This window comes from Cyprinodon variegatus, unplaced genomic scaffold (genome assembly GCF_000732505.1).
Source record: "Cyprinodon variegatus isolate N-32 unplaced genomic scaffold, C_variegatus-1.0 Scaffold91, whole genome shotgun sequence".
In the NCBI taxonomy this organism is placed as follows: domain Eukaryota; kingdom Metazoa; phylum Chordata; class Actinopteri; order Cyprinodontiformes; family Cyprinodontidae; genus Cyprinodon; species Cyprinodon variegatus.
Window position 1 is genome coordinate 296,629 of NW_015150544.1, and position 18,951 is coordinate 315,579.

The 18,951-nt window shown below is 35.8% G+C and overlaps 1 protein-coding gene across 13 annotated transcripts in view; it reads left to right on the forward strand.

Annotated features, from left to right (window-relative positions):
- The window catches only part of ryr3 (ryanodine receptor 3), a 134,713-nt gene that overhangs the window by 84,114 nt on the left and 31,648 nt on the right, over positions 1-18,951 (forward strand). For all 13 annotated transcript variants that reach the window (XM_015373714.1, XM_015373717.1, XM_015373724.1 and 10 more), the window contains 23 exons: positions 3,034-3,307; positions 3,549-3,663; positions 4,120-4,252; positions 7,560-7,663; positions 7,806-7,941; positions 8,106-8,292; positions 8,406-8,514; positions 9,133-9,253; positions 9,606-9,775; positions 9,891-10,111; positions 10,342-10,432; positions 10,875-11,015; positions 11,773-11,936; positions 12,075-12,153; positions 12,534-12,623; positions 12,711-12,857; positions 15,598-15,660; positions 15,828-15,903; positions 16,107-16,230; positions 16,379-16,494; positions 16,572-16,639; positions 16,764-16,885; positions 17,026-17,075. In XM_015373714.1, the coding sequence (XP_015229200.1) occupies positions 3,034-3,307; positions 3,549-3,663; positions 4,120-4,252; positions 7,560-7,663; positions 7,806-7,941; positions 8,106-8,292; positions 8,406-8,514; positions 9,133-9,253; positions 9,606-9,775; positions 9,891-10,111; positions 10,342-10,432; positions 10,875-11,015; positions 11,773-11,936; positions 12,075-12,153; positions 12,534-12,623; positions 12,711-12,857; positions 15,598-15,660; positions 15,828-15,903; positions 16,107-16,230; positions 16,379-16,494; positions 16,572-16,639; positions 16,764-16,885; positions 17,026-17,075 (2,901 nt within the window). The remainder of the gene's footprint in view (positions 1-3,033; positions 3,308-3,548; positions 3,664-4,119; positions 4,253-7,559; positions 7,664-7,805; positions 7,942-8,105; positions 8,293-8,405; positions 8,515-9,132; positions 9,254-9,605; positions 9,776-9,890; positions 10,112-10,341; positions 10,433-10,874; positions 11,016-11,772; positions 11,937-12,074; positions 12,154-12,533; positions 12,624-12,710; positions 12,858-15,597; positions 15,661-15,827; positions 15,904-16,106; positions 16,231-16,378; positions 16,495-16,571; positions 16,640-16,763; positions 16,886-17,025; positions 17,076-18,951) is intronic.

The window sequence follows — 18,951 nt, forward strand, 5'->3', positions numbered from 1 at the left end:
ATACTCAGCATGCACTGAAAACATTTAAGCAAAGATAAAACTTAAAACTGATGCTTTTATTTTTGTCTTCTTCCTCTTTTTTTTTATTTAATGGCTGCAATTTTCAGTTGCATTACTGCCACCAACTGGTAAGGAGTGTACCAGCTTAATCAGGGGTATTACATTTGTATGTTGTATTTGTAAATTCTAAATCTGTATTGTAACAGATAAACCTTCTCATATAACATGTAAGGAACAGACACAAATCTTGAATTTAATCATACTCATTGACTAACATTTACAAATTCAAACACCTAAACATATGTTTTTTATTGACAGATATCTTTGTCCAAACATGGGCTCTATTAAAATTCCAACAGTTGAGTTAAGTTAACAATAGTATTTTGCAATATGGAAAAAAAGTGATAACTTAGTCAAAAGATAATCATCACTTTATGTTTTCAAATTAAAGGTTTAATGTCTAACATGATGTCTCTTTAAAATAAAGGTAAAGAACAACTAAAAGAAAAATATATTTATAATGAATAATAGTTATAAAAAAATGTCAAACTAAACTGTGAATTTCCATAGGAAGCAGAAGATTTTTTTTTTTTATAGTGAAAATCCGTTAAATACCAAAATATTGATATATTTTTAACACAGTTAACAGTTTCTAGAACTGCCAAATGTTGTATTTGTTTATATATGCAGACAGTATGCATCAGGCATGGGCTGGAATGAAATTCTTATGACATGATAACCTTATGCAAAAATATCACAGTAGCATCCTATTATGATAACGGCTCTAATTCTGAAATGTCTACATTAAAGAAGCTAATCAAATACACTTCAAAGGTCTCTGGTTGACAAGTTGCTTTGAGCATAATCACCAATCTGTAACATGGTGGTAGCAGCCTATTTTTTTCACTAATGCCTGACACCAAAGGTTTATTGCTCAATTCAAGACAGCATAAACTTTATATTGAATGTATTAAATAGTGCTGGATGATGCTCCACATGTGCAGTCATAGCTGCAAATGCTTACTCTGGCCGCCAATATTCAAAAACATGTATTGCAACTTTCTTAGTCCAAGCCGCTGCCGTCCATCTTCCTGCAGTAGAAATATTCCTTTATAGCTGACTTTGGTAATTTCAGAGAACATTGGTGGCAGGTCACGCCCTAGCTGAAAGGGCCAAAGCAGGGGGAAAAATTCAGGGCACTCCCATCTTTCAGCCATCTGTAGAGCAAGCAGCTACACAAGGGTGTGCAGGACGAAGGTGTCAGGAAGCTGCAATTCCTCATAACCTAAGCACCCTCTCTGATGAAATTTATGAAACTAAAGCGTTTTTGCCCCAAGAATAGTATGACTGAAAACATCAACAGTTTTATTACTTCACACCAGGGTATACTGTGAAACCAGTAACTGCCCATGCCTAGTACAGTTAACTGTCATCTGTTGCATAAAAATGCTTAATGTTTTGCTTAGTGTACTTTGTGTTTCTAACTGTATTATTTATCTTATTTAATTGTTAGCAAGCTAAAATCATTGTTGAATACTTGAAATTTGACTTTATAATAATGAAAATACATTGTTGTATTGTCATTATAAGGGACCAGGCAGTAAAGCATAAAGGAGACACGTTAGGTTTAAAATGTTGGGTTTTAATTTATCCCATAAGTACAAAAAATGATAAGCAAAACTGAAACATTGACATGCAGGCCAATAACAGAATTTACCTCAATAAGCTAGAGAGAAAATCTTAACTAACTAAACCAAAAACAAAATAAATAGGACACAATGGGCTCCTGAACTGAGACTTTAGAAAAGTGAAATAGTGGTTTAGCTAAACTATATGACACACAAGAGGAAAATAAAATGAGTGCCACAAAACAATCTAACAAAATGACAAAAAACAAAGACATCCTTCAGGCAATGGAGCACATGGTTTAGTCTAATGAGGCAGTCAGTAGAACATCAGGTCCTTCAACCCTTCACAATGCCTTTTTCCAAGCCAGAAGGAAAAGTCAAACCCAGGTCAATCAAGCAAAGAAAGATATTACAAAAGATATTACAAAATAAAATAGTTTTAACCTTGCAATCTTGATATGTGTGCACTCAAAACAAACAAGCAACATTTTCAAGTTATCCTTGAAGTGGGGACTGCAAAGTAAACTAAAGCAAAGCTGTGAGGGGTGGATCTTACCACAGCTCATACAGTGAGAGAGACAGCACAGTTTGCTCTCAGTGCATATGGTTGATACTGAATCAAAATGCTTCTCAGATCACTGGAGCTTCCAATAGATAGAAGTGGAAGAAATCCAGAGCCTTCTTAATTATCGGTATCTTTTTCTCCACTATCGACCAGTGAACTTCTCAAATAGTTTAAAAAGTGTGTGGTTAAATATAATTAGTGGGATCGAATGCTAATGTTCCTAAATAGTTCAGATAATATTTTTTCTCTCTTGGTGTTGTACTCTAAGAACCAACCTATGGTTCTCTTCACATACTCAAATGCAAAAAGGCGAGGATTAGTTTAATTTAGGTGGGTGTTAAGTTCAATGAGGCATTAGGGGAAGCCCTTATGTACGTAAGCTGTCAAAACAGATGACTTCTTTTTCAAAGAACCATTAGGAGTGTAAACCTCAGTATAGTCTGAAAAGTCTTTAGAAAGCACAATTATATACATTAACAATGAAAAGACGATGAAACCAGTTTATATTTAATTTGATTTGATGATCTTAGACTACAGCAGTTGCGTTCATGACCAAACGATGCCCTAAAAATACCATTGCTGTTGGTATTTTCATTACATAATTGGAACATTTTTATTACATAATTAGAACATTCTTCTTTCAGCATGTTGGCATTTCTGCCTTACATTGATGTGTACGACAGATGGCCCATCACTTTTCTATTGACCTGATTTTTGTAAAGGATTAAAGTTCTATGATAATTAAAATGTACTGTAGCAATTGTCTCTTACATATTAATTGAGAATCTTGCTCTGTTGTTAAAATAACACAGAGTAATTTTACCTGGATATCATTTTCAGCTAATCTGAAGGAGCTCATCTCTCAGACAATGGTCAGCTGGGCACAAGAATGTCACATCCAAGACCCCAAGCTTGTTCGCAAGATGTTCAGCTTGCTGAGGAGACAGTATGACAGCATTGGGGAGCTTCTTCGGGCAATGAGGAAGACTTACACCATTAGTGCTGCCTCTGTTCTGGACACTATCAACCTCCTGGCCTCCCTCGGTCAGATCAGGTCTCTGCTGTCTGTTCGCATGGGGAAAGAGGAGGAAAAGCTCATGATTGATGGACTCAGGTAAGTTGATGGATCATTTAATTTGACCTTTTCGGGTTTCCTTTTCTTCCAGTGTATGTTGCCGTGGGAGAGTAGTCATCACTGTTGAATTTTCTTAATTTTTTTTTCATCATACATTTTATATTTTAGAGTAGTTTGTTGAATGTGTAGACAAAGGTATGATTACTTAAATAGGTGAAATTGTGTTCTAATTAATTTAACACCTTTAGTGATAACCAAAATACCTTATTTCACTTTGCAGTGACATCATGAACAACAAGGTGTTTTACCAGCATCCAAACCTGATGAGAATACTGGGCATGCACGAGACTGTAATGGAGGTCATGGTGAACGTGCTTGGAGGAGACAAGTCCCAGGTTTGAAAACATCAAACATTACCATAATCATTATCCATCATCAGACATCAGTCAGTCAGAAAGACACCCAAACATGTCAAAACACCTCCACCTTTGATACAGTTTTGCTCATATTCATATGAGGTTTGAGCATTTACAAGCTTATAATGAAACATTTAATGTGTGTGAATTATGGTTGCAGACGTTGTGATGTAGCTTCGACAGAGTCTTGGCAGAAAGATAGGAAAAGTAGCATGTGCCCAAATCCCTGGAGGTGCATGAATGTGTCAGACAACCAGAGTCTGGTACCATTTCCAAATTAGCTTATGTAAAATAAGGGAAGCCTAATTTATGAAGCTTAATTTATCTAATTTAGTTTTCAGTTAATGTTACATTCACATTATTTAAACTTGCAACATATTGGCAGGGAAAAAATAAAGTGTGGCTATAACTTTGTTTGTCTATGCCATATTACAGGAAATCGCTTTTCCTAAAATGGTGGCCAGTTGTTGTCGTTTCTTGTGCTACTTCTGCCGAATCAGCCGACAAAACCAGAAAGCAATGTTTGATCACCTTAGCTACCTGCTGGAAAACAGTAGCGTAGGCCTGGGTAAGTACAGCTCTGTGTAGTGGCCCCTCAGTGCATTGGATAAGCTTAGCTGGCACAAGATTTCACTGCAATAAGAAGGCATATATTGATGGGCAGTAAACAAAGGATTCAGTAAAGCCTTTGTTTACTGTTCGTAGTTCTTTTTACCGTTTTTTACCATGACCAACTGCTTTGGGTGATTTACTTTTTTTTTTTTTTTAACAGTGTCCTGTCTGGCAAAGTGTCAATAATAATAATTGTCTTGATGCCAAAAAGAGCCCAACAGATTTTGCTTTCACAAGTGGAGCAGTACGGCTATTGCCATAGTGTTCCGCTTAATTTATGCATATAAATAGCTTTATTATCATTCATGCAGGGAGTATTACAGATTTTATGGACACTGCAATGTAAGTAGAACAGGAAATGAAAAGAAAAGGAGAAAAGATGAAAGAAGGAGGCGATAAAAGGGGAGTTAAAAGGGAGATAACGATAAAACATTACAGTCTGCTTCATCACCTGCAAAGAGATGTAAAAAGAACAGCACAACCAACAGATATAGTATAAGAGATACAATAAAGTAACACCTTGGTACTATCGCTGAAGTATAATTAGTAGTATTTAATCTAAGAATTTAATAAGAATATGGGCTTTCTGAATGGAAGTGAATCTCTAAGTACCTGGAGCCAAGCACCTGTAGTTGTTTGTGAGAGTGCACTTGTGCATGTAAAGTTTATACAAAGAAAAAATGCTAGTGGTTGTGAAGAGCCGAAAATGCGCCCCTCCAGAGCACAGAGGCGATTGTGTACTGTCTGGTTTAAATAATCTATCAGAGCACCAAAGCAGCACATTTATGGTTTTCTATTTTGATTTTGAAAAATTTATTCCTGCAGAGTTTCCCAGGGTTTGATTCTTAGATATATTCTTTTCTTTTCCAGAACTACTTCTATTAGTGTCAAAAATATTCTAAAACAAAGCATCCACTGCTCTGTAGACTGCCAATTTACTTACCTCTGTAGCCAAACAATCAGTCCTCCATTTATTACCTACTTCATAACATCAACTTAAGAATGTTCTAACTTTCTGAGCTTCAGTGAAAACTAATGATACTGTTGTGTTAATGGCACATTTATTTCTTGGCCATCTTGGTTCTCTAAAGCCACGTCTCTTCTGTATGTTACATATCTTATTATAGATCTGGGTATTTAATTTTATTTTAATTCAGTTTATTTATATAGCACCACTTCACAAGAAATGTCATCTCAACACACTTTACAGAGACATTTCTATCTAAGGAAAAAAAAAACTAATTGCATTATCTCGAAAGCAATTCCTCACACCAAGCATGCATGTAATGACAGTGGAGAGGAAAAACTCCCTTTTAACAGGATGAAACCTTAATTGTAAGCCTGATTATGCTAAAGGAATGCTAATTTTGTGTTTGCTTAGTACAATACGTTGAGTTTTTAAAGAGAAAAATCTAGTACGCAATGGATAAGGGGTGCAAAACATTTCAGACCACCCTGTTCAAATTAAATAACTGCATGTAGCATGTGCTACAGGCTATTTGGGCGTAGCTGTAAAAGAACAATTATGTTCTAAGCCACAAAGAAACACTGTCAAAAGTCAAAAATAGGGGAGAGAAATATAGACTCAAAAGAACCTCAAAAGAATTTATTAAGCTTATTTAAAGTGCAATTTTTATATAAATAACTCAAAATACTTCAAACGAAAAANTTATGTTCTAAGCCACAAAGAAACACTGTCAAAAGTCAAAAATAGGGGAGAGAAATATAGACTCAAAAGAACCTCAAAAGAATTTATTAAGCTTATTTAAAGTGCAATTTTTATATAAATAACTCAAAATACTTCAAACGAAAAATTTAAAAAAGATGAAATCAGTACAAGTTAAAGTAAAAAGATTAGATATTAATCATAAAACCCAGACTGCGGTCTGGTAGTCCATGAGGCAACTGTTAGATTTAAAGGTAGATAAAGCTCTAAACAGCTGTATTTACCTCTCCTACCTCAAACATCACAAAACACCTACTTGTCATAATAATTAATTACAACGTTACTGTGCTTCGTACAGAGCTCACAAAGGAGCATTACGGGACAAAATAATCCCCCTTCCCACAAATTAGGGATGCATTCTTTCAGGCACGTTTAGATCAGGCAGAACCCCTGTTCTATTATCCCTTTATCCACTATGTGAATATTATTCCCTGATAGCTTTCAATGTTCTTTTTTGTTCGTTTATAAATATGCCACAATATTACATTCATTCATAATGTTTTACATTTGGTTTAACTGCATAAAGATTGATTGCTTTCTGCTGCATTGATCTGATCCACGCAGGCTTTTTTTGGTTTTTCCACATAAAATCCACTATTGTTATCTCTAAAGTTCCAAATATGTTAATTTGTGCAAAGATTCTCTCTCCAGTGTCTGTAAATGTTCTAATGCCTCCTTTGTGTTTATAATAATGGTGCACCTGACTTTCAAACTGTAAATATTAACTATAAAACCCGTGACCTCATTTAGTTACAGCATTTATAGTTGCATATTCTCCTCCTAGTATTTTGCATGGTTTCGTTATAAGTATGTAGTGTGCATATTCATGAAAGCAGATATGCAAAATTGTTTGTCATTGCTGTTCTGTTCAGTTTATCAACAAATTTAATTTACGCTTGGTTTCGTAGCCTAACTTTGCATGTGCTATCCAGTTTGTAATTGTTTATGATTACTGTATGCCCTTGTCCTCAATTGGGTTTTCTTTTTTCTATGCAAATAAATGAGTAAATAAATGTTCTGTTTAATTTCAGGCCCATTTTACTGTTGAGCTGCAGTAATGATGATTTTTTTTATAATTCTGATTATTCTCATTAAATCCATAAGCAATTAGGATTTTCAACTTGAAGCCAAAATATACTAAGCATGAGGGTTTTTCCTCACTGGTCAAGAAAAATAAATTCCCTGTTGGATAATCTTAAAGGTTTTGAATATTGTTTCTGGCACTTTTCTTCTACTATACTATACTTTGTTTTTAACAATATCAAAGTGCTGCAATGTGTCATATTTTCGATTGTTTGAGCTTACTTTGTAAATGATTGATGCGACTTTCTTTTCTAACTGTGTTTTTAAAGGTAATCAGAGTATGGACCATTGTCCCAAAGGATGTCAAAATAGCTAGTTTATATTAAGGGGAAATAGCGCTCCCTACTGTTTAATCAGGTTATTTTGCAATGTGGATCAAAGGGAACATGCATTAATATACACTATAAACTTAAACCTGTATATAATATATAACCTTATGTTTTTGGTATTTTAGCTTCACCAGCAATGAGAGGATCTACTCCTCTAGATGTAGCTGCATCCTCTGTGATGGATAACAACGGCCTAGCTCTTGCATTGGAGGAACCTGATCTGGACAAGGTAGGACTCACAAACTGTTGTTGCTTAGTGCAAAGTCACAAGGCCAAAATTAACATACGGTAAAAAAAATGCAACAGTTTTCACTTACAAGAGCCCTGTACTTTTGTCGTATTAAAATAAACACCACATTATCTATCTGTAGGTGGTCACATACCTGGCTGGCTGTGGTCTACAGAGCTGTCCAATGCTTGTGGCTAAAGGTTATCCAGACATTGGGTGGAACCCCATTGAAGGAGAGCGTTATCTCTCCTTCTTGCGCTTTGCAGTCTTTGTCAATGGTATGACCACTTTGGCTCATTAGTTTCTCTTTCTGTCCATATGTCAGTGTTTTTTCCCCAATTGCATCTAGAGCACCTCATAAGGGTTTATGCATGATAAACATGTCTCTATGAAGATCAAACTCCCTGTAAGTGGAGGATAAGGATTTGTGTTTGTGTTAAAGGGGAGAGTGTGGAGGAGAACTCAAGCGTCGTGGTGAAACTACTTATTCGTCGTCCAGAGTGTTTTGGTCCTGCCCTGAGAGGAGAGGGAGGAAACGGCCTACTGGCTGCGATGAAGGAGGCTATTAAAATCTCAGAGACTCCTGCTTTGGACCTACCGGGCTCTGTGCATCGAGTCAGCTCTGATCTGTAAGGCAAAGATATTGAATAGATCTAAGCTATGTTGCTTTTACATGATGGTTAAGTTATTATATATCACCGTTTTTTTTCCGCTGTCTTCATTTTTTTTCTAACTCTAACAGGTCTGCTGATCGTGATGATGAAGAGGAGGTGGTTCATATGGGCAACGCCATCATGTCCTTCTACTCTGCCCTTATTGATCTGTTGGGACGCTGTGCCCCAGAGATGCATGTATGCATTTAGTGGTTTTCATGTTCACTAGGTTAAGCCATTCGTGTACAGTTTTAATAAAAACAATTTTTTTACTCTTACCCATTCAGCACTAGACAGGTTTGACAAAAGGTGCTATGGGATTACAATACAACCCAAACTAGGAAAATAACCGTTTTTGTGGAAGTCAAGCTTCTGTGTTGTTTTTCTACCTGTTTGGTCTGACGTTGAGCTTTTGTTAACCCAACACCAAACCCCAAAATAATGGAAAAATAGCTAAACTGAAATGTTCTACTAACATTATTAACTCTAAAAACCCTAAAGTGTAATGAGTGCAACTTGGAAAAACACTAGTTCCAAACATTTCTGAATTGGCCTTCACCACTCATGGGTGGTCAAGCTAGCTGTTGGATCCTTATTAGTTATTGTGTATCTGCGAGAAGCTATGCAGACAAAGTATCCTGTGTTTATTTCTCACAGAAGACTCTACTCTCTTGTTTTGTTTTGGGTTTTTTTTTTGTTCAAGAAGAGAGCAATATGGAAAAACTGTGTTGTGGTCACGTGCTTGTCCATTCTCCAGCTCTCTCTTCTTGCTGACTTATGTCTCTAATCTAGTCTAATCTCATTTGCGTTCTTCAGCTCATAAACAAGGGAAAAGGTGAAGCCCTGCGCATTCGTGCGATACTGCGTTCTCTAGTCCCCACCGAAGACCTTGTAGGAATTATCAGCATTCCCCTGAAAACTCCCATTATCAACAAAGGTGCCTACTTCAGTATTCTAACTTACATGTCTTAGTTCGTAAATCAGAGTAAATCAGCTATTTCCCATGGCAAGCTGTCCTACTCTATTGATGGCCTTGCATTAAGCATAAAAAGATTGGTCTCTAAATTTGCTGCTTTGACTACTGTTATACCGGTCAGCACATGGTCAAAGGAAAAAAGAAAACAGCAGGCTGCTGGACAAGTACAATAAAATAATGAAGAAACATTGCTCTCTTAAAGAGAAAAGACTTGCAATTATGTACTGTATATGTTTTCCTGTCCAGTCTACTATTTCATACATGTGTAGAACAAGCTGTTTAAAAATGTAACTGCTTTTTTAATTTTTCTTAGATGGATCAATGACTGAACCTGACATGTCTGCAAGTTTCTGTCCGGACCACAAAGCCCCTATGGTGCTGTTTTTAGACAGGGTCTACGGCATTGAGGACCAAAGTTTTCTGCTCCATCTGCTCGAAGTTGGCTTCCTCCCCGACCTGAGGGCAGCCACCACTCTGGATACGGTAATTAGAGTTGACAGTGGTGTGGGATACAAAACAAAGTACTTAATGATGCTAACATAAAGTATCTTTGGGGAGACTGACAGATGTGTTTTTCAATAACATTTTCTCTCTTCAGGAGGTTCTGTGTACCACTGAGACTGCCTTGGCTATGAATCGCTACATCGGCTCAGCCATGCTGCCCCTTCTTACCCGCTGTGCACCTCTCTTTGCTGGCACCGAGCACTATGCAACCCTTATTGACTCCACTCTTCACACTATCTACCGGCTATCAAAGGGCCGCTCACTGACCAAGGCACAGAGGGATGCCATAGAAGAGTGCTTGCTCTCTATTTGCAAGTAAAAACTTTGGAAAATGTTAAAAGTTTTCCCTGCCATGTAACAAAACCTTTTGCAGCTGGAAATGAAATAGATATTTGTTTTGACTGTCAAGGGAAATTATACAATAACCTTCAGCTAGATTTAATTTAAAATTGTTGACATTGTTTTATGTTAGTATGATTAAATTGGATCCGAATTTAAACACGCTCAATGCAAAAGCATTATCTCTGTCTAACCCCACTGTGCAGGCACCTTCGTCCCTCCATGTTGCAGCAGCTCCTGCACCGTCTTGTCTTTGATGTGCCCTTGCTAACTGAATACTGCAAGATGCCTCTAAGGGTTAGCTTCAATTTATTTATAACATTTTTTTTGTGTTTAATCTTTCTATTTTCACACTTCCTACAGATTCTAATTTCTGTTATTTCTCTGTAATTTTCTCATGGTCACACGATAAACAAACAATGTATCTTCAATGTAATAAAACAACAGGTTGCCAATTTATTTTCCCTACTTCAACTTGGAGAAATGGTAGAAGTGGTAAAACATGTTTAGTGTTCAAAATCTGGAGATAAGAGTCTTAGAAGGAAAAAAAAGATTAAATGTTGTGCTTTGTGATCATATGCCTGTTGACCATGTGTCCCCTCTTCATTAATCAGCACATTGCAAAAAAAAAAAAAAATGTAACAGTTGGCCTTTAAATTTAAAGACACTTTTTTGCTAACTTGGTCTATAAAATCTGTTTGTTATAATAAGTGTCCCACTCTTTATTTCTTGGATCCAGCTTCTTACCAACCACTATGAGCAGAACTGGAAGTACTACTGCCTCCCCTCGGGTTGGGGCAGCTTCGGCACCGCATCTGAAGATGAACTTCTGCTCACCAAGAGGATCTTCTGGGGGGTATTTGATTCTTTGTCTCAGAGGGTAAGATGTTCTTGTGTCACATCTTTCATTACTTTAAGCAGGAATTATTCATGCATGATCATATATGATTCCTGTTTTGAATTGTCTGATGGTATACTGGGTTAAAATAAATCCCTACCTAAATGTGGCAGGAATAAAAGTTGTGTCAACATGAACCCCTTAGGATTGGTGAAGCTGATTAGCTTTAGTCTTTGTTCCAGTATAAATACTACTGACATGATTTTTATAAAGAGGTGTCAAAATTGCTGCTCAGTGACGCAGTGGGTAAAATTGCTGCCTTGCAGCAAAATGGTTCTGGGTTCAATTCCCGGCCCAGGGTCTTCCTGCATGGAGATTGCATGTTCTCCCTGAGCATGGGTATCAGTGAAATTGTTTATTCAAAGTAGATCAGAAAACTGCCCCTCAGTTAAAATAACATAGGACTCATTGGTTTGTTTATTAACTTGTATGTATGCAAGGAACTGTTTTAGACTTGTTAGCAATGCAGATATCCAGGGTCAGCACAATTCTCTAAATCCTCACCACGGAAACATGCTGTGCAAAGACTGGGGCTAAAAAACATCAATATCTGTGCAGCTCATCATTGATCCATGTCTTCAAGTGTGCTGGTTCCTTAGGCTTTAGAATAATTCTCTGGTGCACCAGCTTTAATTAAATGTAAAGCATATTACTTGATTTGTTGAGTATAGCCCTTTCTGTTACGTTTTTAAACAGAATCTCATTAATTTTTTTTTCTTTTTTTTCTTTCCTGTTGCAGAAATATGACCCAGAGTTATTTAAGATGGCCATGCCCTGTCTCAGTGCTATAGCTGGAGCTCTGCCACCAGACTATGTGGATGCCTCCTTTAGTGCAGCTGTTGAAAAGCCTGTTTCTGTGGATGATCAGGGAAACTTTGACCCCAAACCAATCAACACTGCTAAGTAAGTCATTATAGAGTCTGAAATCAATTAGAAAAAGTGCATTATTCTGAGTAGATATATTGATTAATGGCATGTTAATAAGTTTGCTACCATGCATCAGCTTGTACAATTACAGTAATTGTCATCCTCTTCTTCTAGCATTGTCTTACCAGAAAAGCTTGAACATTTCACCAACAAATATGCAGAGCATTGCCATGAGAAATGGTCTGCAGAAAAGGTAATGCAGAATTAAGAAATTTGAATGTGAGTAAATTGGAAACATTTGGTTGAATGGATTGAATTTTAGTCAAAGTAGGATCAATGCTAAAATAAAATCATTACAAGGAAAATTAAATTAATGAATATTGCAGTCAAATTATGCCCTCAGAAAATCCTTTTAAGAAACCTAAACGTGAGCAGAAGACAATATTTTTTTACACAGAACTACAGAGAACTTACAAAAGTTCAATGTGAAAAAGAAATATACCAAAAAAACAAAAACAAAAAAAAAAGTTTACTTTGTCCAGACCAAACAAGATGATTAAAGGACCTCTATTGTGTGAGTTCACCCTTGGTGAACAAAAGCTTTTTCAGCTTTTGTCTCTGTTTGTATCTCAGGTGTTGCTAGGTTGGAAATATGGGGACTGTGTGGATGAAAAAGGAAAAACACATCCTCAGTTAAGGACCTACAAAGCCCTGACAGAAAAGGTAACAAAAAACAGTGTAACACAGACAAATAAACACAGTTGCCTAATTGTTGGTACTTTGTTTTTATTGTCTTTACTTCTATTATAGGAAAAGGAGATTTACAGATTGCCTATTAGGGACTCTCTGAAAAGCATGCTGGCCATGGGCTGGAGCATTGACAGGACAAAGGATGGAGAATGCATGTCTCTGCAAAGGGAAAATGAGAAGTTGAGGAAAATATCTCAAGCTTCTCAGGTAGTTATTTATTTATTTTGTTTCTGGCCTTCTCCTGTGTGACATTAAAATTGAAAAATAACAATGTGTCTTCAAATATCTATTAGCATCTGTGCTCACTTTAATTTCATTGGTGAATCACAGTTAGTTACAGTATTCTATTACCAATCATAAAGTACCACACAAACTTTGATGATGTGGTGGAAACAAACCTAAAGACTTGTGTGCTATCAAACATAGAATATTTAACCCTTCAACAGTGTCCATTACCATTTCTCTAGTGATAAATACCAATATTATATTTATTAGGATTTTGAATTTTAGATGAACATGAGTAGCCTAAATATAATTTCTTGAAATGCTTCATTTTTCCAGCTTTAAACGTAGAGCTGATGTGCCTTAACTTAAAGTTCCATTTTTGTCTTATCTATCCATAGGACATTCTCCCAAAAGCTATGCTGTTTATAAACATACAATATTTTCAAATATCCATTAGTGCAAAATCGTCCATAGCTGTATATTGGTTATTTATTCTCCAGGTGCACAGTTTTTACACTGTTAAAACACTTTACAGTACAGTATTTTATTGTTTATCATTTAACTCTTCACAATTAAGTCCATATTTGTGTGACCATTTTTTCTATAATCTTTTTGCTGCTGTAAACACCAGAATTTCCCCATTGTTGGACAATAAATGGATTTTCTTTTCTATTCTATTCTATTCTATTCTATTCTATTCTATTCTATTCTATTCTATTCTAACATGTAGTTTGGCAAATTCCACCCTGGCCGTTTTTTTTTTTTTGATAGCTTTCAACAATGATGCCCTCTTTGTTCTCCTCTCTCATTAAGTCTGGAGATGTCTTGAGAGATGTACTGAACAAAATTTCTTTTTGTATACACTCTGTGTGTACAAAATGACAATAAATTCAGTTTAACTCTTAAAAAGTCTCTAAGTCCACTTTGGCTCAAAAACGATGTATGGTGCAATTTGACATGGATACTCCTTGAGTTTGATATTCACCTTGAATCTCTTGGCTCATTTCTTACCATTCATATTATCCGTCTCTTTGGTTATCAATTTTCCTCTTGCAGCCACGTCCAGAGAGGTTGGCTATGGTCCAATGGATCTGACATTTGTGAAAAATATGTGCACGTGTAGTTACAGGAACCTCAGGCTGCTTGGAGATGATCTTATGCTTGTCTAAAATTTTCTTTCTAATCCCCTGAGATAAATTTTTCCTTTGCTTCTAATGGCCCATGATGATTGTTAACACACCATGCCACCAAACAGCACAGTGACTACCTGCAGCCCTATATGTAGGACCACTGACTGATTAAAAGATGCTAGAAAGATGTGACGCTAATTAGTGGACACTCCTTGATTTAAAATCTCATTTTGGTTACATTATTTTCTACTGGTACCATCATTTTTGTCCAGACCTTTTTAATTTTTTTTATTATTTCAAAATGATTCTGTTGAAGCGTGATTGGAAAAACAATGTCTGACTTTCATTTGATCAATCTCATGGAACTTGTATTAATTTCTACTTGTGTCAGATTTTGATATTTTTCTGACAATTTTAGGTATTTCTTTCATTAAATGAGAGGTTAGAACAATTCAATCTACCTTTCTACATTAAGCACTATCTACAATAATATTTCTGACAAAAGATTTGTGTGACTAATTGTGTGCAAACGTTACATATTTGGTAAATGTAGTCTAGGTGAGAATAATTTATAGTCAGTATAGGTTCTCTGTGAAAAGGTCAGAGTTTTTCTTCGAGAATATAGGTGATGAAATGGCATCAAAAAGAGAAAGAAACAGGGCAGACAGATCATGGAGAAAATTATGAAGAAATAAAAAAAAAGAGTTAGGTTATAAAACAATATCCAAAACATTTGACATCTGTCTAAGCTCAGTTCAATTATTGAAGCTGGATAAAGGTAAATAAAGAGTAATCCTGAAAATAGATAAATAAATAAAAAAGGTTAGGGTCCTGTATACGATCTGGGGACTTATACTGCTGATCACTTTTCACCATCAAAGATATAAACAGTTATAGCTTCAGTGATAGGCTTTTCTCACATTCATGTGTCATGATAGTCCAATTAAAGTTCTGATTCAAATTAAGTTCCAATTTTTTTGGTAAACCTTGAATACCAATGTTCAAAGAAGTTCTCCACCCAAACCAATTGAATTTAAGCTACTTTGCAAAGAGGAAAAATGTAAGATTCTAGATGTACAATACTAAAAAAAGACCAAAATAGCCCAACTGTAGATACAGTACAAGAACTGATTTTAAAACATACAATGTAATTTCTTCTCTCCACTTCTGTCATGCCATATTTAGGATAAAAAAAAAATCCTAAATAAATACAAAATCCAATGCGAAGAGTTATACATGATATGAATACTTTATCAAAGTGCTAGAAAACACTTACAAGACCAAATATTACATTTTCTGTTTGAACTTAATCAGCAACACAACACACAGAATGTGCTATGAATAAATACTTGTTTTACTAGTGTCTACTATTTATCTAATAGTATTCTCATCTTGAATTTTCGAATACATGAGTCTATAGTTTTAGCTCTTTTAGAATGCCCATATTCTCAGCGCATGGGTTGGTTTCTATGAAGACCACTCTCTGTGTTGATTTTCTTCCCTAGTAACTAATAAATCAATAAGTGCTTCTTTGTGAAATGTATTTAACTCGTCTTACCAAAATGTCACTCTAAACCCGCATGTGTTTCCAGGCTAATGGCTTTAATCCCAGCCCAACAGACACAAGCAATGTGATTTTGTCAAGAGAATTGCAGGTAAGAAACTCCCCATTAGCTTTTGAATATTCTATTTCTTTTCATTTTGAATCAAATGAGCCCACAGATGCACAAGAGATCAAAGCCGTCTGTCCTGAATGCGAATGAGTTTGTGGGTGGGAAAAGGGTTTTTCACTGGCTTTATCTCCTTGTGTCTTTGCTCCAAGGGGATGGTTGAAGTAATGGCAGAGAATTACCATAACATCTGGGCCAAGAAGAAGAAAAGTGACCTTGGAAGCAGAGGTGAATAATTAATGAATTGCATTATGAATGCAAACTGCACAAAGACACCAGCCAAACAGAGAGGGAAAATTTGTTTATGTATGACTGCTGTGATATTAAAAGGACCCTTATGGTTGTAAATTGTGTCTTTTTCATCTATTTCTTGTTTGAATGCTTCAATATTCTTCACAAATTACACTAAGATACTCTGATTTCTGTTTTAGGTGGAGGAACTCATCCTCTCCTGGTGCCTTATGACACCCTAACAGCCAAGGAGAAGGCCCGCGATCGAGAGAAGGCCCTGGACATTTTTCGCTTCCTGCAAATCAATGGCTACAGCATCGCTAGGTCAGTATGCTGTGACTATATCACTGGTGTTATGTATCTTAGCAGCACTTTAAAACAATCACTTTTGATGGGCTGCTTCATTAAATGGTCATAAAAGCAATATAGTTGCATACGAATGATAATCTACAGACAGTGTATTATGTTGCAGAGGGTTGAAAGACTTGGAGCAGGATTCTTCTTCAATGGAAAAAAGGTTTTCCTATAAGTTCCTCAAGAAGCTACTAAAGTATGTTGATTCAGCCCAGGACTTCATTGCCCACTTAGGTATGATACTGTAACATGGCATTAAAACATTTACTGAATTCTTGTTGTTTAAAGTAAAACTGATTTTCTTCATCCAGAGGCAATGGCTGCTAGTGGAAAAACAGACCGATCGCCTCATGAACAAGAAATCAAGTTTTTTGCCAAAGTAAGGAAATTTAACATTTTAAATATAAATGTAACTTATATCTAAAGCTATATTGCATATATATCGCTAGAGTTTATTTTTACGGAGTGAGTCGAGTCTTACAGTGATTCTTGGTCTTCTCCAGGTTCTTCTCCCACTCATCGATCAGTACTTCAAAAACCACTCTCTGTATTTCCTCTCCTCTCCAAGCAAGAATCTAAGTAGCAGTGGTTATGCCTCTAACAAAGAGAAGGAAATGGTTGCCAGGTAAAAACTTATTTAAGGAAGCAAACTCTGCATTTTAGTGTTTCTCATTCCTTGGTTTTTGTCTGAAATTTGAACTGCTTTGTTATGTCCCTCACTGTAACTTTCTGATGTTCTCCCTTTTTCTGCTCTTTATGCTCAAGCTTGTTTTGCAAACTGGCAGCTCTTGTTAGACACAGGATTTCTCTTTTTGGTAAGCTGATGTTTATGAGTCAATGAAGTTCTTGCATACATATTTTATGTTACAGCCTCTGTATAACATACCCTGATCACTTTTTTTGAAAAAAAAATTAGGAGAACCTCTATCTGTAAAATTGCATATAAAAGTAAAATGTGAGGCTTGATGACATGTCTGTGAAGATTCTCAGTCATCCAGGTCATGGTCCAGCTTAAAAAATTAAGTTTAGGCAACTGGACATAAACTTCTAGAAGACGTTTTGCCTCTCATCCAAGAGACTTCTTCAGTTTGTCGCAGAAAACTTCACGTCCAGTTGCCTTACTTAGCCTTTCAAGCTGCATGACATGGAAAAGCCGTAAAGTCATAAAACAACATTTAAATATAGTGATAAGATCAGTTGCCATGAATCCAAATGTCCCTCCCTCCATTCTTTCTAAACTGCTTTAGCATTTATTATGAATTAATTTATTCAGATAACTACCGGTATACTCTGGTTTGGACATATATTGCTGAAAGACTCCATCTTAGTGGGAAATGTCATTTAACTTTATTCTAATTTAATTTTAGTGATTTGTTTGTTTTTGCAGGGACAGATTTCAATATTTCATCATATTGAACAATACAACGTTTGTAGCTCTATTTAATTTAAAATGACTGGGTTAATGATTACATAAGAATTATAATGTAACACAAGGTTTTGAATGTAATTATGACAAAATTAAATTAAATAAGCTCAGTAAATATTCACCAAAATAGACGTTCATGTTCAGTAAATTAGAACAGTGATGCTATTCTCCAGAACAAAATTCAAGCACATTCGGATACTATTCATAAGACCCTTATAGTTGTAGCCATTCAAAATCTCCCCACTTTCCTTGATGGGCCCTTGGCTGGTCTCTTACAATTCCTTTTTAAACATCAATATTTGTACAAACATTTTCTTTCTGTCATGATTTGTGGACATTAAAATCTAATGAGAAGTGTCATCTCCTGGTCAGACCCTATAATTCAGTGAAAGGGTGGAGTCAGAGTAAAAAAAACATGCAAGTGGGGTCACTCCAGTGGCTGGAAGTTGGAGTGGATTTTGCTGGGAGTTGGATGGAAGTGGGCTTCCCTTCGGCTGGCGTTTGACTGGGAAGGGCCACTTTGAAGGGCTGCTATTGTACTTATTAAACAACAATTTTTAATTGCTGATCTGATCATGTCAAATTTTGTAAGCTATTCTGTTTAGCTCAGTTACTGTCAAATTACAATTCGCACCTCCTAAATAGGAATGGAGGCTGTATAAGGGGGTGAAAGAACCGTCTTGAGTTAAAGTGATAAATGCATGTAGACAAATAATATCTTTTTTATATATACATTTTTTATAATATATATTTTACTCAAATAATTTTAAACTCCTAAAAAGTATCAAACTCAGTGTAACTGTAGTTCGTCTTGATGACGTCATATTACTTTTACATTTTTTTTTTTTTTTTCTTTTTTTTAGCTTATTTACGTATTTTCAGTTTCTGGATTTTGCTGATGATCAGGCTCATGACTAGATAAACGTGAAAGGTGCCATCTTTAAAGAGACTATGTATTGTCCCTGCAGACAGAGAACATTGTTGTGTTTTACCCTTGCCATGACTGCTGGGATTTGTCCGGCTTAAAATAATATAGTTTACTGTGTAAATATGGCAACATTGAACCTTTCCAGGAATAGCTACGGCTATTCCTCTGAACTGACAAATTGGGCAAAGAATATTATGAAGTATTTATTTGGACAAGCAGCTGAGAGAGCAGCTGTTGGGACTAGTCAAAACCAGTTTTTGTGAACACATATAAAAACATTTAATACTATTCTTTGAATTACATTTTTATATATATATATATATATATATATATATAT